The 27,623-nt window shown below is 43.2% G+C and overlaps 1 protein-coding gene across 1 annotated transcript in view; it reads right to left on the bottom strand.

Moving 5' to 3' along the window:
• The window catches only part of LOC311242966 (uncharacterized protein), a gene marked incomplete at its 3' end in the record, with an annotated part of 158,673 nt that overhangs the window by 15,758 nt on the left and 115,292 nt on the right, over positions 1-27,623 (bottom strand). Inside the window, exons 20-22 of the mRNA XM_084332030.1 lie at positions 17,873-17,908; positions 15,525-15,633; positions 13,167-13,310 (exon numbers count right to left, since the gene is read on the bottom strand). Of these exons, the coding sequence (XP_084188156.1) occupies positions 13,167-13,310; positions 15,525-15,633; positions 17,873-17,908 (289 nt within the window). The remainder of the gene's footprint in view (positions 1-13,166; positions 13,311-15,524; positions 15,634-17,872; positions 17,909-27,623) is intronic.

The following is a 27,623-nucleotide window of genomic DNA, read 5'->3' as shown; positions in this document are numbered from 1 at the left end:
CTCGCCGATGTATCAGCCATCCACGGCGTCATACATCGCCACGCCGTCGTTTCCAGACTTCGCCTATGAGAGTCGAGCACAGTACACGGAGCTCCGGATGTGCTTAGAGACAATGATGGTGGATGTCGCTGATGAACGCCACAAGTATGCAATATTACTGAAGCACCTGAAAGTACCGCGAGCGCACAATATAGCGCTGGCCTATGCTACCTCTACGACCCCATACACAGCGGCCCTGGCAGCGCTGGACCAGAGATATGGACGTATATGGGATTACGTAATCCAAGAGATAAGGCATATTGATCGCCTACCCCCAGCAACAGACAATCGCTCATTAGACGACCTGTCAATCAAAGTGCAGTCCCTGGTAGGGATGCTGGGAGCGCAACGGGAAAAGGGCATGCATGAGCTATACGCCAACTCTAACGTCGAGAGGATTTTGGAGAAGCTGCCACCCGCAAGACAAGAGCGTTTTAGGCGGCAGAGAGACTACCGGGATCCCAACGGCCCCGAACCATCCCTCCTTGATCTAGCCGACTTCCTGGCGAGAGAAGTCAGCAGCTTACGACTGGATACGTTCGGGCGGAGCACGCCAAGCTCCAGAGAGGGACCCAGGAGAATAAATGATGGAAGAAGATCGGTGACTGTCATGCACCAATCAGAGTCAGTACCGAGCAGTAAGAGCCACAGTACCCCCTCGAGAAAAGAGAAGTGGAAGATAGTGTGTCCCTACTGTGAGAAAGAACACTGGCTGTCACAATGTGACCTATTCACAAAGATGAATGCAGAAGAAGTGAGTCAATGGATAAAGTCCAACAGGCGCTGTTACCGATGTGCGCGACCACACATGGCAGCCGAATGCCGCCTAAAGAAAAGGTGCAGTCGGTGCGACGGAGCCCATCTAGATATACTACACGAAAGTAACAGAAGACGGCCTCCACCTGCACCATCGAGCGGCACCAAGGCAAGTGTCATGTACATTGACCCCGCCAGCAGCAGCGGCGCCCAAGTGCTCTTAAAGGTAGTCCGTGTGACATTGAGCTACCAAGATAAAGTCATGGACACTTACGCCGTCCTTGATGACGGGTCAGAGAAGACCCTTCTGCTCGCGTCCACTGCGGCCCAGCTGGGACTGCGGGGGAGCAAGAACGAAATGACGATTCGGACAATAAGAAGAGATTTAAAGACGATAAAGGGCGAGAATGTCTCCTTCACTATCGCAGCAAACGGGCAGCCAGAGCGACGGTATAAGATTACAAATGCTTTCACCAGCCAAGAAATAGGACTATCGCAGTACACCTACCCTATCGCCAAGTTGATGGATAAATATGTGCACCTGCGACAACTACCTATCCCGCTCAAAGACGGCGCTACCCCGACCCTGCTGATAGGCTCCGACCATGCAGAACTCATAGTCCCGATTGACCGGGTCCATACAGGACCCCGAGGCTGTCCTGCAGCAGTCGAGACCCGCCTAGGGTGGACCCTACAAGGCCCCCTCGCTAAATCTCTCAACCGAACAGCAGCCACTAGCTGCCTCCACTCCAGAACGACAGAAGAAGACACCACTCTCCTGCAGCATGTCGAGAGGCTATGGACACTAGAGACAATGCCCTTTAAGAACGAAAAGAAAGATATTCGTTCTAAAGAAGACATTTACGCCATCAACCTACTCGAGCAGGGGACAAAGAGAGTCACAGTCGGCGGAGTGATGAGATACGCAACTCCACTCCTGAGGCGAGAGGGAATGCCCACCTTTCACGCAAAGAAAGACGCCACGGAGCGCTATCTATTGAACACAGAGCGGCGCCTAGCCAAAGACCCCGCTCAAGAGCGTGTGTACCGCGCTGAGATTGAGAAGCTAATCACAGCGGGACACGTAACAAAGATTGACATTAAAGAGGCCGATCAGACGACCGAATCATGGTACGTGCCGCATCACAAGGTCCATCACAACGGCAAGGATCGCATTGTGTTTAACTGCAGCTACCAGATCGGATCCCAAAATCTGAATAAAGAGCTCTTGCCCGGCCCCACACTCGGCCCCTCCCTACTAGGCGTGCTACTGCGCTTCCGCCAGGACAAGGTGGCCATCAGCGGGGATATCAAAGGGATGTTCCTGCAGGTGAGACTAGTAGAGGAGGACAAGCCCCTGCTGCGGTTCCTATGGAGAGAGAGGATCGGAGATGAGAACCCAGCCATCTACCAGTGGGAAGTACTCCCCTTCGGAACCACATGCAGCCCGTGCTGTGCTACATTTGCACTACAGAAACGTTGCAGAGGACCCAACAGCAGATGAAGAGGTCCGACACAGTGTGAAGAACAGTTTCTACGTGGACAACTGTTTACAAAGCGTTTCGACTCAAGAAGAAGCCGAGGCTCTCCTAATCAAGCTACGCGCCTCCCTGATCAAAGGCGGCTTTGATCTCAGGCAGTGGGCCAGCAGTGACCCGCACGTATTGCGCAGCCTCTCCCCCGCGGACAAGGCTGCCAGCAGCGAGACCTGGATGGCGACCATCCCAGGAGAAGCCCAAGAAATGACACTAGGACTAGTCTGGCGCTTCAAAACAGACTCGCTCCACTATAGACACAAACCCTTGACTCCAGAGCAGGGAAGGTCGACGGCGATACCGACCACCAGACGGAGTGTGTACAGAACACTCGCCAGACAATATGACCCGTTGGGATGTATTCTACCTTACACCACCAGGGCAAAGATGATTGTACGAGCACTATGGGACAAGGACCAGGGCTGGGACGACCCAATACCCGCACACCTTGCCTCAACATGGAGAGAGTGGGAGACGGAACTCCGCTCACTCCCAGGCGTCAATATACGCCGCAGCTACTTCCCATCCACAGTGAGGCCAGAGACATGCAAGATTGATCTACACGTCTTCAGCGACGCCTCCGAAGTAGCCTATGGATCGGTGGCCTACTTGCGTGCCCAAGAGAAGGGAGGAAAGATACACACTGCTTTCATCCTGGCCCGCTCAAGAATAGCCCCACGAAAGCAACAATCTATCCCGCGTCTAGAGCTCTGCGCAGCCCTAGCAGGAGCGCATCTAGCCACGTTAATCCAACGTGAACTCACCATCCCGGTGCACAGAACAATCTTGTGGTCAGATTCCACGACAGTACTCACATGGATCAAGTCTGATTCATGCAGATACAAAGTCTTCGTGGGAGTCAGAGTCACCGAGATTCAAGAGTTAACAGAAGCAGCGAGCTGGCGGTATGTGGACACCAAACACAACCCAGCTGACGTCATCACCCGGGGAATGTCCCTGGATGACCTCACCCGTCGCAACATCTACAGTGACGGACCAGAATTCCTCAAGCTCCCCGAAGAAGAGTGGCCTACGCCCACCCCACGGGAAGCAAGTAACGAGGAGGCTGAGAACAAGAAACCTATGTTCTGTGGACTGAGCACAGTCGCCTCCACAGACCCCAACATAGATGACTGCATTACCCTAGAGCAGGGGTGGCCAACCAGTCAGAGACTAAGAGCCACAAAAAAATGACTGTGGTACCACAAAGAGCCACACCATATACCAGCGTTTCTCAACTTTTTTTTCAGTCACGGCACCCTTCATGTGTTTATAGGTCTCACCCTCTGGCCTCTGAAGTTGCTAATGTCTTTTTTATTTGGGCCTCACAGGGTTAAAAGTACCCTGTGAGACCCACGGTTGCAAAATTACAAAATCACTTTTAGCCATTTAAAAAAATAATGTTTATTTAAAAAATGTTAAAGGGGAACTATTTTACTATTTCTTTCACTATTTGGGCACTTTTACACAATTCCTGTGAGTCTATGGAACACCTAGGTTTTTTTCAAAAAAAATGCATTGTTTTGTATTTCTAATCAAGTACTAAAAACCGCATTTTTCTACCTCAAGATCTTAAGCCGTTTTGAGGCTGGGCTCCAACCACTGTGTGGCCTGGTGCCAACTGCCACATCAACTGCCACATTATTATGCAGCTGAGAAATCTCTGAGATCACAGATATGCACATTTTCAGATGACTCAGTTCAGTGAGGGTGAATATTGTGAGAGGAGAATTGGAAGAATTCGCCAATATGAGAATTAGAGACATAATCCTATTAATATAAATCCACATAGCTAAGAAACAATGGTAAACACTGAAAAAAGCCATTTATAAGATAGTTCCCCTTTAAGCACATGTATAGTCAATTGGTCCTGTTGTTCAGCCTCACAATGCTATTTGATAGTAAATGTGTTTATATGTCCCACCCTCTGGCCTCTGAAGTTGCTAATTTCTTTTTAATTTGGGCCTCACAGGGTTAACCTCTTAAGCCCGAGATATACAGTAAAAGTGTATATTTTCAGCATTATGTTTGTTTACCAATTATTTTAACTGTTATTAGTGAAATATAAGATTATAGAAATCTCAGGGCATTGAGTCGGAAACAGGCGCATATTGACAGGAGGAAGTGGCACAGCCAAAAGTGAGTGTAGTCTTTTGAAGGAAGAGACTCAGGGCGTTCAAATTTCGAAAAACTACCCTACCCAGCTCACACCAGCCCCTGTCAATCATCTGACTTCTGGATTTACTTTTTAATTTCTCTTATTTTTTGGGATTATCTCCCACAAACCTGAACGTTATTGCCATAAAACAGAACGCAGTTAGTTTCTCTACCTTTCTGTGAACGTCTTGCAAAAAACGGTGTTGCAATATGATGAAAAATGGTGGAGAAATTTACATTATAAAAAAGATGGCAGAATTCAGTACTGTATCTACAAAACCTTCTGTTTAATCATCTTCCCTTTATTCATTTGCTTAGATTTTTCAGGTCTGGTCAATTTTAGCATGGTGTTATTTACAATCAAAGATAATTTTTTTTTTAAATAGAATTGATATTCTCCTTTGGTTCATTACAATTTACTCAAGCCTAGTAACAGACACACTATTTCTGACACTGATCCATATATGTCCCTAGATTCAGATACCAAGAACATGCAAATGGACCATTTAAAAAAAAATTGTAAATGTTTATTCTACGTCCTTATGGAATGAGTGACATAAAAAAAATTAAAAAAAAAAAAAAAAAAAAGGTTAAAAAAAAATTAAAAAAAATATTTTTTTTTATGGATGGAAGAGCCGCACATTGACGGGCAAAGAGCCGCATGCGGCTCGCGAGCCGCGGGTTGGCCACCCCTGCCCTAGAGTGCGCAGCAGAGGACATTCCTGTGGCACCACCCAGAGATTCAGTCCACCACTGACATGTCAGCAGCTGACTACGAAGAAGCAGAACTTCTTCTACTACAACGAGCCCAGAGAGACTCGTTCCCCGATGAGCTAGACTGTCTACAGGGGGGAAAGCCCGTCCCATCAGACAGCAGACTGCTCCACCTGGCACCCGAGAGTGACGCCCATAATCTCATCAGAGTGGGTGGTCGCCTGCGGAGAGCCCCCGATCTACCGGATGACATTAAGTACCCGATAGTCTTGAACAGCCGACACAAGGTCACAGAGCTGATCATAAAGAAATACGACGAGGATGTACACCACGCAGGAGCAGAGAGAGTCTTCGCGGAGATCAGACGTCGCTATTGGATACTTCAAGGAAGAGAAGCGGTGCGACGCTTCCAGCGAACCTGTCTAGACTGCCGAAAGTGGCGCGCGCAGCCCAGCATACCACGGATGGCTGACATACCTCCCTGTCGCCTCCGAATCGGCGACAAGCCATTCCACTCCACAGGCATGGACTGTTTTGGCCCGTTGTATATAAAGAGAGGAAGAGGAACCGAGAAGCGGTGGGGTATTGTATTCAAATGCATGACCACCAGAGCGATACATATCGAGCTCCTTCCGACCATGAGCACAGACTCATTCCTTATGGCCTTCCGAAGATTCACATCACGGAAAGGAAAACCGTCTACATTGTTGTCTGATCACGGGACAAACTTCAAAGGCGGAGAAAGAGAGCTGAGAGAGAGCTTCCAAGCTATGGGCCCAGAACTTAAGACCCACCTCGCTCCATCCCAGATTGACTTCCAGTTTAATCCCCCGAACGCACCCCACTTCGGTGGAACCTGGGAACGAGAAGTACGTTCTATAAAGACAGCCCTGTACGCCGTGCTTGGGGCCCAGACTGTGGCGGAGGAAGTCCTAATGACAGTCCTCACGGAGATCGAGGGAGTATTGAACTCAAAGCCCCTCGGTTACGTCTCCAGTGATGTAGCAGATGTCGACCCAGTCACCCCCAACACACTCTTAATGGGGCGGCTGGACCCCGCGCTACCCCAGACAATGTACAGGCCTGAAGAAGCGAACGGCCGAAGAATGTGGAGGTACAGTCAAGTACTAGCTGACAAGTTTTGGAGCAGCTTCCTACTCCACTACCTACCGTCTCTACAGACCCGCCAGAAGTGGGTAAAAGAGAGAGACAATTTGACAGAAGGAACAGTCGTCATGATTATTGACCAGTCACTACCCAGAGCTATGTGGCCGGCTGGCCGCGTAAGCAAAGTGATCACCGGTGCCGATGGCAAGGTCCGAGCAGCTGAAGTACTCGTCCAAGGGCGAACTTACACACGACCCGTGGCGAGGCTAATAGAACTGCCCCGACTCCCAGATACTATCGATGATGACCATGACCCCATGACTTTGTGAGTTGACTGACCCTTACAGCGGACCTTGAGTGGTAGACAGTGCGGTTAATCTGTCTCTGCTTAGCTAATTAGGTGGGACTAATTAGGGGGCGGCTGTTGTGAAGGATCAGATTAAACCGAATATATATATTTATTTATGGATATATATTTAAATAGTATTTGTATATCGTTTGATATCCCCTGTATATTCCTTGTACAATATGCACTGAATATCCCTTTAGTCTACTAAACAGCCCATAATAGTTTCATTCTACCATTGGACGAGAACCTGGCGCCAGCAGCCATACCCCTAGGTTCAAGTTCAATCGTGCCGCCCAACATGTCGTGGCAAGCCCGGTTCCGCGTAGGAATACGTCTGGCGAAATACGAATGGTACTATTTGTTCACAGCGCATATATATATGGCGCAAGTAAAGTAGAACTTTCTTTTAGTCCATTAGTTCTTTACCCTCCAACCGAGTAACAGACGCGAAGCCTCACCCACGACGCACGTGTGGTGCAGTAAGGCCTACTTGGCCTGAATGAATGAATGAATGAAAACTTTATTTAACAGATTGCAGAATGGGTACAATACAGTACGGCTCAATACATACAATTGTTAAGGGGATGCAGACCTGAGAAAGACGTTTGTCTTGTTTCCATCAGGGTCCCCCATTTTCAATTCATATAGACATATATGACATACATGACATACAGATAGTCAGTACTGCTACATCTATACATTTATGACATACCAGATTTGCAAATACAGTACTGTTTGTGATACAGAAGGAGTCAAGAAAAGGGAGTATATACATTTGACGTAGAAAACTGTACATTGGAGGAGGTTGGGTGGGGGGGGTTGGGTACATTGGGATATTGACAACCATACTGGGTAATTTACATTGGAGGTGGTTGGGGGGGGGGGGGCCGGGGGGCACACTGTATCAACAAGTAACACTGTACGTTGAGGGGGGGGGGGGTTGGGTTAGGATATTTACAGGGGCCAGTGTTGAATTGCAGTCTCCCGTAGGTGTCTCTTGAGAGAGGTTTTGAAAGTGGGTAGTGATCCACATTCCTTTACAGCTTTGGGTAGGGCGTTCCACATTGATGTGGCATAATTGCGAAACGTGTTTAGTCCCTTATTTGAGCCGAATCTGGGTTTAACATGATTTGTGGAGCTCCCTCTGGTGTTGTGATCGTGGTATTCACTGACCTTTGGGAAGTATTTTGCCATGTACATGGGTACCTTGGTTGTGTAGTGTATCTTGTAGACCAGGCCCATTGCAAGTTGCTGTACTCTGTCATCTACTCTAAGCCATCCTAGGTTGTCAAAGTGGGCAGGGGTGAGGTGGGTTCTAGGAGTAAGGTCAAGCAGTAGTCTGACCAGTTTGTTTTGAGATGTTTGTAATTTTGTTTTTAGCGCCTTTGAGGTGCTTTGGTACCATGAGGTGCAAGCATAGTCGTAGTACCCCTGAATGAGTGCTCCTGCCAGAGTCTTCAGGGTATTCTTGTTTACCAGAGAGGAGATCCGGTACAAGAATCGAGTTCGTTGGTTGACTTTTTTTATTACATTGGATGCCATTTTGTCACAGGAGAGATTAGCCTCTAGGATGGAACCCAGGTAGGTAATTTCATCTTTCCTTGTGACAATATTGTCACCCACTGTAACTGAGAAGCCGTCGGTCTTGCTGAGTTTGTTATTTGAACCGAAGAGAATGGACTCTGTTTTGCCCATGTGTAATGATAGTTTGTTATCAGCGAGCCATATGCAGATTCTGCCTAGTTCCGAGCTGAGGGTTTTTTCAACCTGTAACTTGTTCTTGTCAGAGACCAGCAGGGCTGAGTCGTCCGCAAACAGGAACAAGTTGCAGTCACAAGCTGACGACATGTCATTTGCATAAATTAGGAACAGTAGCGGTCCTAGTATGCTTCCTTGTGGAACACCACAGCTCACTGTGAGAGGGGGGGATAGGGTACCGTTTACCTCCACCATCTGTTCCCTCCCCTCAAGGTAGGATTGCATCCAGCTCACTGATAGACTATCAAAACCAATTGCTTTTAGCTTGTCAATCAGAATGGAGTGATTGACCGTGTCAAAGGCCTTTTGTAGGTCCAGCATGACCATGCCGCAGTATTTGCCTGCGTCCACCTCTTGTTTGATGTGGTCATTCAAATAGAGAAGGCATGTGTCAGTGGAGTGGGATGTTCTGAAGCCAGATTGGAATTCGTAGATTAGATTTTTTTCCGCTAGGTACTTTTCGACCTGTTCGTAGACTATTTTTTCCATGACTTTCGAGATGGAGGTGAGAATAGAAACAGGGCGGTAGTTGCCTGGGTCTAATTTGCTGCCCTTTTTGTGCAGAGGGGTCACCCTAGCAATTTTGAAGTCCTTGGGGACGTGTCCCTGTTTTATGGAGAGGTTTATTATGTGTGTGATGATTGGGGTGATGGCGGCTGCTGAGTCTCTGAGGAATTTGGAGGGGATGTTGTCATGGCCAGTGGCCTTGTTAGGTTGGAGGGCGCTCAGTTTATTGAGTACCTCATCTGTTGTTACCATTTCCAGCTTGAAGTCGTCCTTGCGGACCCCTAGGTTTTTGTAGTAAGCTACTATGTGTTCTACCCCATAAAGCCCTGAGTGGGAGGGTAGTTTGTTTACCAGTGTTGTGGCTATGTTTGTGAAGAAAATGTTTAAGTAATTGGCTACATCCAGCTTGTCTGTGATGAGCGTGTTGTCCGTTTTTATGTTTATGTTTGAGAATCTGGTTTTAAGTTTTTTACTGCATCCTAGTTGATTATTGAGTAATTTCCAAAGTTCACGTGGTTTGTTTTTGTTTTCCTCAGTTTTGTCATTGATGAAATTCTTTTTTGCAGTTTTGATCATGGAGTTTACGTCGTTTCTTAGTCTGTTTCTTTCTAGTTTGAGTTCAGTCACGTGGGCTTGGAGTTCACTGCTCGTGCTTTTAGTAAGCTTTGACTGACTTTTACGAAACTCAGAGCATTTTTTGTCTCTGGTTTTCATAGCGGCCAGTATTTCGGAGTGCATCCACGGCTCAGCGCGATTTTTTACCCTGGTGGTTCTTAGGGGGGCCATGTCGTTTAGTATTGTTGAGAATTTGGTTTTGAAACCAAGCCATGTTTCTTCAACCAGTGTACCATTGAGTTCATCTGACCAGTCCAGGCTCTCCAGTTCAAGGTTAAAGGCCTCGCTAGAGTAGGTTTTAAGGTCTCTAGATGTGACTGTTTTGTGGCAGCCAGCCTTTTGTTTTAGTTTTTTGCGGGTACAGAATATCATATAATGATCACTTAACCCGCATGCTATAACCCCTTTCTTGGAGATCTTGGACTTGTCGGAGGTCAGAATGAGGTCAATGGTAGTCTGAGTTGATTCACATACACGTGTGGGTTGGGTGAATAGGCATTGAGATATCGTGTGGATTAATAGTTGAATTGTCATAGTTTGGCACTATACCGTCGAGTTGGACGTATTCTATTAAGCTAATAATAGTCTATTTATGTATGGTGCATCGTTCGGTTAGAGTTATAAAGTTATCAGTACCCCCATCGTTCCTGACGTTATCTGGAGTCTTAACCAGGCTGGGCAGACCACTAGTGGTGCTTGCATCCGAGGAGCTCCGGGCCAGGGCGACTGGACCTGTATATTGGATTACTCTACCCGGACGACGGCGAGCCTTCCACGGCTTGGATTATGCTTTGGGTGCTTTGATTATTCCATGGATAACGGCCAACACTGCGGAGTGTTGGAACTACCCCCCGGAGAGGACTCCAGGTGAGACGGCGCTCTACCCCAGTGAGGTCGCCTCACGTCTCTCCGTTGTGGACCGGCAGCTACCGTCCACCAGAGGGTCCAGCTGTATTCGTCTGCGGACCGAGGTTCTGTGGGCACCGTGTTCAAGACTTTGAATTCTCCCAAGAAATCGTCGGCCAGATGGGATACCGCCAGCGGCTTCTCTAACCCCCCCCCTCCTACTGTCTTACAACCAGCGGGACCCCCCCCCCCCCCCCCCCTTAGTGTATCCAGCTATAATCATTTAAGTACCATCGCTATAGTTTCCTAAAGAACCGGGTTGTATACTTACTCCCTGCGTAACCAGAGATTGGACATTCAATGTTGATTTACCTACGAATACTCATTTGCCATACAAGTGCATTTCAAATCATAAGTGTAAACAAGTGAACGTTGTATATACCTTTTGCTATATTAAATATTCGATTTGTACATTTGTGTGGACTTCGTTTCATCAGGTGGGAAAGTGTTCATCATATTTATATCATGTACTGGATGGCCAGAAGTTAAAGTACAAGAGGTAGTGGTTTAATAATACCATACTTAACAATACAGTCAGGGAATTGTACCCCTCAGTTACAACTATGTTATTTGATACTATCTTGTCTAGCACAGTCTCTGGAGCGTAAGAGTAAGAAGCATTTTGTATGAAAGTATTCTGTACTTCTGTATGACAACTATTAAAGAAACTTGAAACTTGAAACAATCGTTTAACCTGCGCCCTCAAAAGTGGCCTTTTTAGTTTTCCTTTTTGAGGACTGCATACTTTTTTTGCAAACCAAAACAACATACTTTATACTTATAGCACATGCATGAGCCTTTTGAAAGATGACATTCTGAAGTTTCTGATTCCAGGAAGAAAATTCAATTTGCGTGCTAATGTAATAGAGTAACATAGGTCTGAACTTGAGTTGTAGAAAAACTTGTTACTCAAGTTTTTCTGTAGTAGTTAGTAGTAGTCCAGAGGTAGTATTTCCCCAGAAGGTGGTATGGCTTACAAATCCATACGGACCCATAGCCTGAAGCCTTATGTAGTACATGTCCAAATTTCATAAAGATCCATTCAGAAATGAGTGATTAGGAGTGATTTAGGTAAACTGTGTACAAAAGAAAAACTGAGTTTTCTCATAGACTTCAATTAATTCTGCTGTTTTTCTCTTCCTGTTTTCGCTCGTTAGTTTTTCACAAGATCCCTGATTCATACATCTCCAGCTGGGGTATCATTGGAAAGCCACACTCATTGGCTACAACCCTCCACAATCATTTTCGAGATCGGATCTAGATTGACGGAACTAGAGCCCCAAGAGTCTGGGTGGTATTTTGCGCAATACCGTGTACTTTGCACAAGCCTCAAATACCGGCATGTAACTCGAGAACCGCTGAACGGATTCTGTCGGATTTTGTCGCTATCGACAGGCAACAAATTAGCCTTCAATTCGATATATATATTGTATTACAAAATATGCACACCCGAGCCACTAGGGGTCGCCAAAGTGCCGGTGGGCAAATCGTCCTAAAAAGGTCCCGTTTAAGGGACGTTGCAGTGAGAAGAGCTCATACTAGCTCCCGATAGCAAGTCACTAACTAATGCAAAGTCAATAGGGTCAAGCTCCTGTCTGTACATGCTGACTGAGGCTCACTGATATCTACTTTGTGGGCACTGTAGAGTAGATTTAAGTGAGGCTCAGTCAGCTTTTCAACACAGGATCTTGACCTCAATTGACCTTGCATTGATTTGTGTCTAACAAGCTGGAGCCAGTATGAGGAACAGCTTGGATTGTGTTGAGAAAAGATTATATCGATCAACATCATCATTGATAAGTAGGAAATAGGGCTAGGGTTCCAAAAATCAGAACTATCCCTTTAATAAGTCATCTGGTGAGATTTAATTTCCATCATTCACGTAGACAACATTTTTAATCATATACCCCCAATACAACAAGGACCCATAAGCTGCTTCCAAATTTTCCATGCTACATTGTATGCAATTGTCAGTATATGATCCGTTAGTATGCAAAAACTGTATGCAAAAGAGATTTGTATGCAAACCAAAAGTTTGGAGCAAATGGTTGCTACACGATCGTTTCAATTCCATATTTCTCACATATATGACAGGGTACAGACCTTTGGGTCCTTTAGAGACATCTTCAATTTTTCTTTACATGATATTAAAGTACAGATTCATACCCTCAAAATAAGCCATCACTTGAACATTTTGGTGGGATATTTTTCAAGCTACTTTCTATGAATCATGGTGATATCACAAAACATATTCAAAACGGAACTGGTGCCGCAGAGTCATGTTAGAACGTTAGCCCGTTGCTGTGCTAAAGCAAGTCTCCTCTCAGCCGCCTTAGCCAAATTGAAATGCCAAAACTATATGGCAAGGTCTGTGAGCAAGTGGAGAAAAACTCAGTACAATTAAACACTATGCAACGACCACTGAAAACGTCGAGTGAATCGTCAAGTAACGTTAACGTCTGCTGTGACTAGCTGCTCTTAGTCTAGTCTACCGGTCGAATGTAATCAAAAAAGTCAACCAACGAACTAGATTCTTGTACCGGATCTCCTCTCTGGTAAACAAGAATACCATGAAGACTCTGGCAGGAGCACTCATTCAAGGGTACTATGTCTATGCTTGCACCTCATGGTACCAAAGCACCTCAAAGGCGCTAAAAACAAGATTAGAAACATCACAAAACAAACTGGTCAGACTACTGCTTGACCTTACTCCTAAAACCCACCTCACCCTTGACCATCCACTGAACGACCTTATTGCCCGGTCCAAGGTGCTTCAGAGCATCGAGCACGTGGATAGGGCGCATCTTCTTTGGAATTCTCACCAGGTTTACCAGAATTGGATGCGGGACTATCTCAGATGCCAGAGGCTAGAGAGGGAGAGAGAGATGCATGGAGAGAGATTGGTAAAGATGGGTACAGACAGAAGGCAAGAGAGATATAGAGAAGAGATGTATAGAGAAGTTAAATGTATAGAGAAGAGGAACAGAGAAGGTGTATAGAGAGAAAAAAGAGACAAACAGTGTATAGAGAACACACGGCCCGGTTGAGACTTGAGATAGGTATATGCAGTGTGGAGTTAATACTAACATGTCTCTACTGCCCATTCAGGGCTCGGACTTGTCCTTGTAATGAAGTCACTCAAAACCAGTTGTGCACCAAAAAAACTGTTTATTTGAAAAAAATATATATATTTTTTTGTTGAATAAGCTTACCAGGGAATTGTTGTTTTTTTCAACATGGAAAGTTATATTTTGGTGTTCTGAACCTCCATGTGAAATTAGCGGAGCTAGTAATTCTGCGCCAGGTAAGAGGTATAAAAGGAGATGTTAACTCCCCCTCTGTCTCTTCCCATCTACCTCTCACAGAGAGGTCTCATGTACTGTGTACCAATGTGATAATAAACCACGCCGATTAATGGCAAAAGGAGAGAAACCTTGTCGTCATGACCAAGTTATTGTCGCCCCATAAGTGATTCTGTCAACACAGTATGACCTCATCATCGTCTTCGTTTTACGTCCTTTTTTTTCCACAACAGTGAGGTTGGACGGGGCGATGACTCCACGCCACTGCGCACGGTTTTGTGCCATGTCTTCATGATCCCTCATATAATTTCCCACACATCCCCTCCACGTCTGCTTCAGTCTCCCTCTCTGCCTCCGCCCATCCACAATCATCTCCTCCACCCCTCTCAACATCCCCCCTCCTCCAATCTTCTCACATGTCCAAACCACCTGAGACGTCCATATCTCACCTTGAAATCAATATCTTGACCTGAAATCCATATCAAGCTATATTATAACATTTACCTTGTGATACATTACTTTTGGTGTTTTTTTGTGTGTAATGTTCGTCCTTCAGCATGTTTGTAATGTTTGTTTGTCTTTCAGCATGTTTGTAATGTTAGTCTTTCAGCATGTTTGTAATGTTTGGCCACAAAATGAAACAGCCTGTGCACTGGAAGAATGCATCCCCTTCTTTTTACACACATCGTTTACCTCTATGGCAGCTATCCCTGTCAAGACCCACTCCTTCGGGTCACATCTGCCTCGTTGAGAGCTGGAGGAGGCACTCGATGGCCAGGAGTGCTCGCCCTGGTGGCCCATGGAGGAGGCACCCCCCGCTGGCCAGGAGTGCTCGCCCTTGTGGCCCCTTTGCGCTCCCCTGTGCCTCAAATAGATCCGCTATCAGCTCTATCTTTAATCTTTCAAAATGTTCATTTGCTATCGCTATTAGCTCTATCTTTAATCTTTCAAAATGTTCAGTTGCTATTGCATGCACTCATCTGTGTTTCACTACACACGAGTGCATGCTTACCAACTGTCCATCTGCAACACTACTATCACCAACATCTAAGAAGGGAGATCCCCCCTTGAATGGCCCTTCTAAGGTTTCTCTCCTCCACACTGCCTGTGGGGATTTTTTCCCTATTGTTAGGTTTTAGTGAGTTTTTCCTTACCTTCGCGTGGGGTATGTCTGGGAGTGCTTGCATTCTTTCATTTATTTGCATTTATCTTAAATTTTTTGGACCTTATGGTGTTCTTGTTCTGTTCTTGACTTATTGTTATGTTTTCTTCTTGACTTGTTTAAAGAAGACCTGTACGGCCCATGGGGACATTAATGTGTGTTGTCGGGCCTTATAAATAAATTTGATTTGATTTGATTTGAGAGGGAAGGAAAGACAGAGGAGGTGAGGATGGACATGTGGAAGGAGAGGGTATAGAGTAACATGGTAGGTGAGGATGAGAGGAGGGTATAGGGTAACATGGTAGGTGAGGATGAGAGGAGGGTATAGGGTAACATGGTAGGTGAGGATGAGAGGAGGGTATAGGGTAACATGGTAGGTGAGGATGAGAGGGTATAGGGTAACATGGTAGGTGAGGATGAGAGGAGAGGGTATAGAGTAACATGGTAGGTGAGGATGAGAGGGTATAGGGTAACATGGTAGGTGAGGATGAGAGGAGAGGGTACAGGGTAACATGGTAGGTGAGGATGAGAGGAGAGGGTATAGAGTAACATGGTAGGTGAGGATGAGAGGAGAGGGTACAGGGTAACATGGTCCTGTCCTTTGTGTCTTTCCTGACCTCCCACTTCAGCGAGTTGAAATACTGCAGTGAAGGAGAGAATCTTCCTCGCTTCTCTTCCCATCTACTTATCTTCTTTCCCGCCTCTTCACTTCGTGCCTCCTTCACACTGAAATGACACGAGAATTCACTTTCAATTAAAATAAATAAAAACAAATTGCGGTTTACTTTTGTTCTATTTAGTTTTTCATTCATTTTTTATTTCTCTCTTTTCCATGAGGTTAACATGCTTGCATGCATTATCCAGTTCATATATATTATATACATATATTGCCCTACAAAGGCAGAATAAATTAATAAATACAACATTTAAAAATAAATAAATATAAAAAAGCCTCAGCCACCACAGCTTGCATCTGCAGAACAGCACATATTATTTGTATTTTAAAGAAAATCCACTTCCTGAATAAATTAATTCAATAACAAACACTTTTTGTCATGGATGGATAAATGTAGCAGTGACCAAAGGTGTTGCTATGTTACAAGTTCACCATGATTGATACAATGTATCAACAGAATGTCAAGGAAGTAAAGTGCTTCACTGAATAAGTGAATATTTCAGCCAATCACAATGTCTGAATTAACTGTGGTATAGAGGATGTCTATATTATGTCTATTCTTTTTCTGGAAAGTCAGCTATTCGTGTGATCAAATACGACAAGAGGGAATAAACTTGGGTCCATTTAGATACAAGTGTTCTAAGAAATAGCGTCGTCTCCCAGTGCTGAACAGCTTTGGTGAGGATGTGTTAATATTTGAGGGTATAGTGGTTTAACTGGGATTACGTTGCTAGGAAACAGCTTGGATCTGCGCTTATTTCCTGTTAGCAACTGATGTTAGCAACCACTGCAACAGGAAATCAACTTGGGTCCATTTAGAATGCTTACATTGTCAAGTTGAAACATTTGATACATGTTTTATTTGTTAAAGGGGACATGCATTATAAATGGCTTGGTCCAGTATTTAGCTATGTTTTATAGCAATAGGGGTTAGTATCAATGGGTCTGTGTCTCCAATTACCTTATTGACTCATCAGTCTAGTCTCGAGTTCACGAGATCTTCCCTCACTCAACTAAGCCGTTCTGATTTGACGGTATTGCTGACGTGAATAGGGTACTGATTTGCATAACTAACGCCCCCTCTATGGTTGACCTGCGAACTGCCCCCTCTGAAAACTCTTTTAAAAAAACAACTAAAAACACATTTGTTCAGACAGGCCTTTGGTCATACATAGGCACTTTTTCTTGTCCCCACTGTTCCTATAGTTTGGTTTTTTAATTAGTGACTCATGATTTTATCCAAATTATTTTATTCTACTTTTTTATCTGGTTTCACTGTTTTTTTAACTGCCGTCTGTTGTTGTTTATTTCTGATTTTGTTTTGTTGTGTTTTTTATATAAGCTGTAGTGTAAAGCACCCTGTGCATTCGTGCTGTGAAGGGTGCTATATAAATAAAAGTCATTCATTCAGATTCTCTCTCTCTCTCTCTCTCTCTTTCTCTCTCTCTCAGACTGTGGGTGACTTGTCACTCAAAGCGCTTATGGGCCATCCAAAAATAGCCTGAAACCCTGAGGCTGAAAAATTATGCTTTTGAGTACTTGATCAAAAATATAAAACAATGAATTTGTTTGAAAAAATAATTACAGATGTGTTCCATAGACTCTCAGGAATTGTGTAAAGTTGCCCAAATAGTGCTAGGAATAGCAATGCATGTCCCCTTTAAATAAAGTTGTTCCCGATTCTGTATGGCATACTGCTAATAGTGATGTACCCAGTACTAAATGTATAGATATATTTTACATACCTGTACAGGAATTCATATATATAAAAATAATCATTGAACTTGGCACCAGGTCAGACACCAGAGGTGACTGCAAGGTCCAACGTAGACTGACCACGTTTGGTCAAAACGTCTCGTCTATAAAAGGCAGCCAAACGTGGAACAGTCTCCCTGTTTCCCTAAAGGGAACGCCCCACCCTCGCTACTTTTAGAGGTCAACTCAAACAATGGCTCAAACAAGACCAACCAGTCATGTGACCACATGTGATATGACTCTAGCCTCTAGTATTTTTGTGTATTGCTGCTATGTATTTTCTAGTGTATTGCTGCTACTTATTTGTAAATTTCATACTGTTTTATATATCCTGTCTTTATGTTTGGGGACAACGGACGGAAATTAGCCTCGTGCTAAATCCGGCAATTTTTACCCTCTTACCGTGTTCCAGGTGACTGTATCTGCTTCATGTTCTGTGTTCATTAATGTTGCATTGTCCCGTCCAAATAAACACAAAGTAAAAATAAAGTACATGAGATATATGTCTTCATTCTCCAAATGACAAATTTTTACCTTTGGAATTTTCCAATTGCCTCCTGAAGTTGTTTCCTGAGGGTAAAACAAGTCATCTTGAAGTTAATCAGATCATTTTATTTTCTCTTTACTTCCTTCCTTCCATCCATACATGACTATACTGTCTTTGTTGCCATCAATCAACAGTGATTTTGCACATCAATCAATAAACTATTTGTTGACAGAAATGTGAGACAGTGATTTTGTACATCAATCAGTTTACGGTCTTTCTTTCCATAAATGTGAGACAAGTGATTTTGCACATTTCCCGGCAGTGTTTAAAATGTACTTCAATTATTTTTTTGTTTCATTGTTGAAACCATATGGATCATTTGAATGACCTCCCGCATCATGAGTGCACATTCAGCTTTCTAACTGAAACCGATTAGGATATCAACCACCAAATGTTTGCTGTATTTCAGCAAGTGATTTGGGTTAGGGTTAGGCGTTACCAGTCCAGTGAAATTAAGGGTTAGGTTTATGAACAAAATGTGCATACAAATGTGATGGAGCGTTTAATCAGATTAGTACATAAACCATCAAGTGTTCACTGTATTAGAGCCTTATTAACAGATTAGTACATAAACCATCAAGTGTTCACTGTATTAGAGCCTTATTAACAGATTATTACATAAACCATCAAGTGTTCACTGTATTAGAGCCTTATTAACAGATTAGTACATAAACCATCAAGGGTTCACTGTATTAGAGCCTTATTAACAGATTATTACATAAACCATCAAGTGTTCACTGTATTAGAGCCTTATTAACAGATTATTACATAAACCATCAAGTGTTCACTGTATTAGAGCCTTATTAACACTTCCGGCGACAACAGCAGAGGGCGCTGATGGCCCTTCGGTGCCAGTGCTTTATCCAATGTAGGATAGGACTTATTTGCGAGTGCTTAAAATATATCAAATATAATAGCAATAGATCTAAATAACAAGGTGATCGTCAGTGAGTTGCTTCCAGTTTCTTCATACATACATTTCCGTTTTATACCGTAATGAATATGAATATATTTCTAGAGCGTTCCGTCTCATCTCAATAAACTTGATCGAGCTTCAATGTATTTCGTTAGAAATCGTGCCATTTGTCGCTTGATTTATGAATAGTTTTCAAATAAACGCTAGATTATCGATATTATATGTCATCATGGGCGAACAGAAGCAGGGTCTGAAAAATCGCTTCTCCGTACTTTGGTCGGCGCGAACCTCACACACACACACATCACACACACGCTCCGATGGCGGTGAAAGGAACATCGGATTAACCCAAGATTCGTAACATAAAAGTCCTTACCTCACATCTGATGTCCTGCAAAAAGATTAATCCAATTCCTCATCGCATTCCAAATATTTATTGCGTTTATTGATCCAACGTTATATATCCAAAACACATAATCCACGCTGCTCCGAGTGTCCCCAGTCAATGTGTTATAACGATACTGCATGCCCGAGAAGGAAAACCTGGACCGGACTTCTTAGATTGATGCACAGCCCCAGCCAGAGGGATTCCAATGATGTGCAATACCATCCGGGAGACGTTAAGCGGCGGTATTTGCCCTTTGCGAGCTCAGACCCATTCCCAATGATAACATCAGGCTGGATGGATGAAACATGAATGGATATAGCGAATAAAAGAAATATCGATTAAAACCCGGGATTTCTCGGGTTTGGCAGCCAGAGCATGGCGAGTTAACCCGACTTATCTCGGGTTTGGCCTCCAAAGGGTTTGTTCACTGTATTAGAGCCGTATTAACAGTGTTCACTGTATTAGAGCCTTATTAACACTTTCAGTGCCCACGATTTAGTGCTTGAATGCCCAGCATCCACTTCAATGTTAGCGTTAATATCACCATCTATGTTTTAAATTATGGCTATGTGTCTAATCTGCCCGTCGCTTATCAATGACTCATTTTCCAGTCAACATTGTCAAAGCGGATTGTTTTTTTATCGGTTCATTTCCGTTTTATAGCATCTTGAAAAGCCCTCGTTTTCAAGGAAAATAAAAATATTCCATAATAAACAGAATATTCTAGAATACACAAAAACGTTCTCATTTTTCGGCCTATTTATGAATCGTTTTCAAATAAACGCTAGATTATCGATAGTATATGTGTACGTACAGTATGCACGCTAGAGACACGAGCTGAAAATCGATTCTCTTATTTCCTCATCAGCGATCGCGCACAGACAGACAGATCACACATAGGGCAAAAGCTTATATCTCCGTGAAAACAGGTCTGATTATCCTAAGACTGGTAAAATAGATTCCTTACCTGAGATCAGATGTTATCCAAAAAGATTATTCCAATTCCTGATCGCCATTCCAAAAATAGATCCTTTTATTGATCCACCGCTACATACTGTAAACACATATTACACGCCGTTCTGATGGTCCACAATGACTGGGATCATCTCTGGTTACATGCGTGAGAAGTAAAATGTGGATTCCGGATTTCTTTTTTCTCATCCATTTTCATTGAGTCCATTCCAAAAGGGTGCATTACCATCTGGGAGAGGATAGGGGGCGCTTTTTTCACATCTGAGCTCCTGATGGGGCTGGTTTCCCAATGGTAGACTCGGTTGATGAAATATGAATTCAGATCGCTAATAAAAAAATGTGACGCTAATTGTCATGCTGGGCATTCAGGGGGTGGCATGAACTAACGATATAACACATCCGTGGCATCCAAAGTGTTAACAGTGTTCACTGTATTAGAGCCGTATTAACAGTGTTCACTGTATTAGAGCCTTATTAACAGATTAGTATATAAACCATCAAGTGTTCACTGTATTAGAGCCTTATTAACAGTGTTCACTGTATTAGAGCCTTATTAACAGTTTTCACTGTATTAGAGCCTTATTAACAGTGTTCACTGTATTAGAGCCGTATTAACAGTGTTCACTGTATTACAGCCTTATTAACAGTGTTCACTGTATTAGAGCCGTATTAACAGTGTTCACTGTATTACAGCCTTATTAACAGTGTTCACTGTATTAGAGGCGTATTAACAGTGTTCACTGTATTAGAGCCTTATTAACAGTGTTCACTGTATTAGAGCCGTATTAACAGTGTTCACTGTATTAGAGCCGTATTAACAGTGTTCACTGTATTAGAGCCTTATTAACAGTGTTCACTGTATTAGAGCCGTATTAACAGTGTTCACTGTATTAGAGCCTTATTAATAGTGTTCACTGTATTAGAGCCGTATTAACAGTGTTCACTGTATTAGAGCCTTATTAACAGTGTTCACTGTATTAGAGCCTTATTAACAGTGTTCACTGTATTAGAGCCTTATTAACAGTGTTCACTGTATTAGAGCCTTATTAACAGATTAGTATATAAACCATCAAGTGTTCACTGTATTAGAGCCTTATTAACAGTGTTCACTGTATTAGAGCCTTATTAACAGTGTTCACTGTATTAGAGCCTTATTAACAGTGTTCACTGTATTACAGCCTTATTAACAGTGTTCACTGTATTAGAGCCGTATTAACAGTGTTCACTGTATTAGAGCCTTATTAAGTGTTCACTGTATTACAGCCTTATTAACAGTGTTCACTGTATTACAGCCTTATTAACAGTGTTCACTGTATTACAGCCTTATTAACAGTGTTCACTGTATTAGAGCCTTATTAACAGTGTTCACTGTATTACAGCCTTATTAACAGTGTTCACTGTATTAGAGCCTTATTAACAGTGTTCACTGTATTAGAGCCTTATTAACAGTGTTCACTGTATTAGAGCCTTATTAACAGTGTTCACTGTATTGGAGCCTTATTAACACATCCAGTGCCATAAACGTAGATCTAGGTTTCTGAGGCCCAGCGGTTGAGTGCCGGAAACGTAGATCAACGTTTCTGTGTCGTTATTTCTTTTATTCGCTATTTCCATTCATAATTTATCCTGCTATGCTGTAGGACTGAATGGCACTCTGTCTGATACCGCAATGGTCCGATACCGCCGCCTAACGCCTTGCGGCCGCTATTGCACTCCATTTGAAACGATGTGGTTGGTTTTCTCGGCCGAGCTGCGGCGTGGGGGCGGGTTCTAAACACTCCGGCAAAACAAGCGCTTATAGGGATGGCATCGACAACTCTCCCCGCCCGCCCGTTCATGTCCAAAGCTGGATGATTGAATTGATTGATTGATTGATTGAAAACTTTATTAACAGATTGCAGAATGGGTACAATACAGTACAGCTCAATACACACAATTGTTAAGGGGATGCAGACCAGAGACTTTCGTCTTGTTTACATCAGGGTCCCCCATTTTCAATTAATCAGGACATATATGACATACATGACATACAGATAGACAGTACTGCTACATCTATACATTTATGACATACCAGATTTGCAAATACAGTACTGTTTGTGATACAAAAAGAGTCCAGAAAAGGGAGTATATACATTTGACGTAAAAACTGTACATTGGAGGAGGTTGGGTGGGGGGGGGGGGGGGGGGGTTGGGTAGGAGGGGTTGGGGGGGGGAACACTGTACAACTGTACAAGCAAGACTGTACATTGGAATATTGACAACCATACTAGGTAATTTACTGTACATTGGAGGGGGTTGGGGGGGGGGGACACTGTACAAACAAGCAAAACTGTACATTGGAATATTGACAAAACCATACTAGGTAAATGACTGTACATTGGAGGGGGTTTGGTTAGGACATTTACAGGGGCCAGTTTCGAATTGCAGTCTCCCGTAGGTGTTCTTTGAGAGTGGTTTTGAAAGTGGGTAGTGATTCACATTCCTTTACAGCTTTAGGTAGGGCGTTCAACATTGATGTGGCATAATTGCGAAATGTGTTTAGTCCCTTGTTTGAGCCGAATCTGGGTTTAACATGATTTGTGGAGCTCCCTCTGGTGTTGTGATCGTGGTATTCACTGACCTTTGGGAAGTATTTTGACATGTGTAGTGTATCTTGTAGACCAGGCCCATTGCAAGTTGCTGTACTCTGTCATCTACTCTAAGCCATCCTAGGTTGTCAAAGTGGGCAGGGGTGAGGTGGGTTCTAGGAGTAAGGTCAAGCAGTAGTCTGACCAGTTTGTTTTGAGATGTTTGTAATTTTGTTTTTAGCGCCTTTGAGGTGCTTTGGTACCATGAGGTGCAAGCATAGTCGTAGTACCCTTGAATGAGTGCTCCTGCCAGAGTCTTCAGGGTATTCTTGTTTACAAGAGAGGAGATCCAGTACAAGAATTGAGTTTGTTGGTTGACTTTTTTTTATTACATTGGATGCCATTTTGTCACAGGAGAGATTAGCCTCTAGGATGGAACCCAGGTAGGTAATTTCATCTTTCCTTGTGACAATATTGTCACCCACTGTAACTGAGAAGCCGTCTGTCTTGCTGAGTTTGTTATTTGAACCGAAGAGAATGGACTCTGTTTTGCCCATGTGCAATGATAGTTTGTCATCAGCGAGCCATATGCAGATTCTGCCTAGTTCCGAGCTGAGGGTTTTTTCAACCTGTAACTTGTTCTTGTCAGAGACCAGCAGGGCTGAGTCATCCGCAAACAGGAACAAGTTGCAGTCACAAGCTGACGACATGTCATTTGCACGCTGGACACAGGATCGCTGTGGATATTTGGAATGGCGATCAGATAATTGGATTATTCTTTTTGCAGTAAATCAGAGACAAGGTAAGGACTATATGTTATCAATCTTGCGTTGATCCGATATTTTCTTTCCCACGATCGCAGCATGTGTGTGTGTATATGTACTGTGTAGTGTATGACGTTGGTGGCGCTTGAAGCATAGAAAAACGATCTCCCCCCCACCCATTCGTGCATGCACGAGGAAACATAATACCGATAATCTAGCGTTGATTTCAGATCGATTCAATAATCAGGCGAGAAATGGCACGATAAATAGTGAAATGCAGATAAATTCAGTTTTGGCTGCGTTCCCTGGGATTACACAGAATCGCTCTGGAACTATGCTCGTATTCACCACGGTATAAAACGAAAATGTATGGATGAAAAAATTATCTGTTTTTTGCATGTTGACCGGAATCGACGGTGTTATTATATCCATAGCTATAATATTTAATATAGGTTTAGCACTGCAAAACACCAGCATTTATCCCCATTGAACACAGTGCTGGCACTCACGGCCCACAGCACCCTCTGCTGAATGGCACTGGCCTCAAAAATCAAACATTTACCAACCCAACGGGGAATGTGCATGTATCCCAGGAAATGTTAAAACATACACACTTGGGTGGATGTTTCACATCATGAATGAAAAAGATTCCTACACACTTATTATATATATATAGAATGTAATATTATTAGGGGTGGAACGGTATGCATTCGAACCGTACACCGTTCGGCACGACCTCCACGGTTCGGCGTGTGGGTATTGTCAGTTCGTAGAAAGTGAGTGGAAATGGCAAGCGCAATATAAATCAATCTTCATTGTGACATTAAAACATTTGGCATTACCATTACATAGGCCTACAACTTGCCATAACATTAGCACGGTTTGTGACGCTACAAGTACAACGCATGTTGGTAGCCCGCTAGCTCCAATACAGCCAGTGAAATCATTATGAGACATCAATGAAATGTTACCGTAGCTAGCAGAGGATAAAATGGGAGTCTGAGGCGGGGTGTCGAAAGACAATGACGTTTATTCAACATCCAAGAAGGCTAACATTGTGTTTACTAACTCCAACCGGGACTATTGCCGCTTTCCCACTGCATGGTATCAACTCGATTCGACTCCACTCAACTCAACTTCCACTGTAGGTAGAGTCGAGAACAAAGGTACCACACGCAAAATGGTCCGTGCGGACGCCCAACCCATAGGCAGTTCCGTGTGTGAATTACGTTAATCCACCACCGTTTCACAATTACTGTGTTGCACAACTCAATATTTAAATAATGTTAGTCTAAATAAATGTAGACAGACAATGTACGTATTTTAAAAATAGAATGAACAGTAGTACCTGGAGTAGTGTTGTTTTGAAACAGTAGGCCTACAGTGTGTGTGTGTGTTAGTTTGATTTATGCTGCATTTGATATTGATGGCCTTCTAATTCGTTTTTTTGTTTATTTATTTTAAATAACAGTGACACTTTTCCTTTTGATAAGAAATCCAGCCATATTCCTTTCATTGTATTTCAAATATTGCACTTTAATTTCAAGCGGAAAACGAATCTTTCCATTAACACATTCCCGGCCAACCACGGACATGTCCGTGTTTCGGATCCAACGGTTGACGGCCAACACGGACATGTCCGTGGCAAGGTTGTTTTGGCTTTTATTCCATTGTAATATCCCACTCAATGTCACCCTGCGGCACTGCAGATTTACCCTACTCTTGGAATTCGGAGAAGTGCATTACCGGCCAGATCCTCGTAGGGGCGCTGTCTCGATAATGCAGTGTTCCCTGTGGCAGAACGGTGTTTTATTTTTTTTTGACTTTGAATGGACTTTCCTGCTAGGCTGAATCTATGCGTGTAGCATGTAGCATGGAATACCTTTTGCGACGCCGAATTCAGTATGCAGTAAAGGAATATATCATCAGTCAATGGACATATGGATCTACCAGATGGCGATCGATAACTGGGAAATCCTTTTTGCAGTCCAACCGGTCACAGGTAAGAGCTATTTGACGTCAATTACAGCGCAATCGGGCCTTATTATCATAGCCATCCACCCGGTCAGCGAATTAGGCTACTGAGGCTAATGCCGTTATTGGTAATCAATAATCAGAAACGACGTCGCCCCCCCCCCCCCCCCCCCTTTCATGCAGTCATGGTGGACCATGATACCGATCAAATGCATTTAGATTTTTATCTCTAGCTGGTCTATGGTCAAAAACGCCATGCGATTTAACGTTATTAGCTTAGCGCCTTGTAACTCGCCTTCCAGGAAATACCCCAGAACATTCTGCTATATAGTTCATATTCACGACGCTATAAAATGGGAACGTATTGATGAAAAAATTATTTGTATAAGGCATATTGAAGGGACGGTTTATAGTGTCAATTGACAATGAGAATGGACAGATAGCAATACTATAAAGTATAGATTTAGCTCTACAAACAGCCTCACGCACAATGAAAGTTTGTTTTGATTGGCTGGCCGTATAGAGTGGGATTAGACAGATCCAAATGGCCCCGAATGTGTTAAGAACTGACAATCAGGGAATTTAAACATTGTTGACATTGTTTTTTTGTGTTTATTTTAAAGAAAGGAAAGTCTAGTGCTGGTTGATGGTCTTTGTCTATAATGTGGCCACAAAAATAGAAAGGTTTAATTATTTTGTTTGTTTGCACTAAGTTAATACTTTGACAAATTTAGCCTATATTTTTCAGTCAGTTCGGTCTTTGTGTGCCAAACATTATTTAAGGCAAACCGGTGTAAACGTTTATTTAATTTTTTTTAAATAAATGAGAAGCATGTTTAAATTTTTGGAGTGTTACATTTATAAAAAAAAGAAAAAAACATATCGAACCGAACCGAAAACCGTAAGCACAAAACCGTGATACAAACCGAACCGTGTATTTTGTGAACCGTTCCACCCCTAAATATTATATATTACATTATATGCAGATGACTTCCTAATATATGCCTCGCCGTACTCTATTCGGTACCTAGAAACTACAACTCCCAAGAGGTGATACTTCACACACCAGGATGTGTACAGATGCTTTGCATACAGTCAAATAATATTATATGAATGGGCTTGGTGACTATAATTACAACATTCCAATTGTTTGTTCTAAGTACTGTATGGATCTAAGTATTTTTAATTCAGTTTGTACTGTACTATATGGCCATGCCAAATAAAATGTTTACACAATTGCTCATCTCACTTTTCTTAAAAAAAAAAAAAATCCATTAGACGTTTAATTACATAAGCATGGCCTAAATTTAAGAGAATAGTGAGGAAGTTTAACTGCCAAATGGAGAGCAATTGTGCAGTTTGTGATAAAAGCTCCGATTTGGCACAGAGGCAGTTTTCCATGATAAAGAAAAGCTTCAGATAGTATCTGATATATTATAGATGCGTCACAAACTTGGCCCCTGAAGGCCATGGCAGACATTTTTCTAAAATGGCCACTAATGGCCGCTTTCCCTGTAAGCTAGCATGAAACCGCTGGTGTCTATGGACTCCTCAAGATCTCTAGCTTCAGGCGATTCCTCCATCTTTGCTCTAGCTTTAGAAGGGAGCCTCCGGGAGACAGTCATGTCTGCTGCATCGGCAAGAAAACCGGTTTCATGAGGTTACATTTACCTTAACACTTTGAGATTTAACCTCTTAACAGTACTGCACATTTAGCATAAAACACCTGTTGATTGCATACTGAAAGTAAATGGGACGCTATTCGGGAACCATTTGTAGTTCAATTTGAATCACTCTGAGTGCTATTGTCATAGAGTTACAGAGATTTGAACACACTGAAATAAAGGGCGTGAACTAGGACAACTAACCTGAACCATGACAGACAGAGACACATCAGGCTGCTCAACGAACAATAAACACTATGCAACAACCATCAAATGCACACAGCACACACACCCACACACTCACTTAAACAAACAACACACTGCAGCACCCACTCTACACACTTTAGATCACCTAAACACACTTTACACTTTATATTTATTGGTAAAGGATTTGCACTACAACTCGTACACCTTACTGTAAATTGTACCTAAATTGTACCTCATCCCATTTCTGCTCTGCACTATATAGTATTGTATATTAGTACATTGCATA

Source organism: Notolepis coatsorum (assembly GCF_963971535.1).
Source record: "Notolepis coatsorum genome assembly, chromosome: 1".
Lineage (NCBI taxonomy): Eukaryota > Metazoa > Chordata > Actinopteri > Aulopiformes > Paralepididae > Notolepis > Notolepis coatsorum.
Note: the sequence above shows the minus strand (reverse complement) of the source record. Positions and strands in the feature narration are given on the sequence as shown.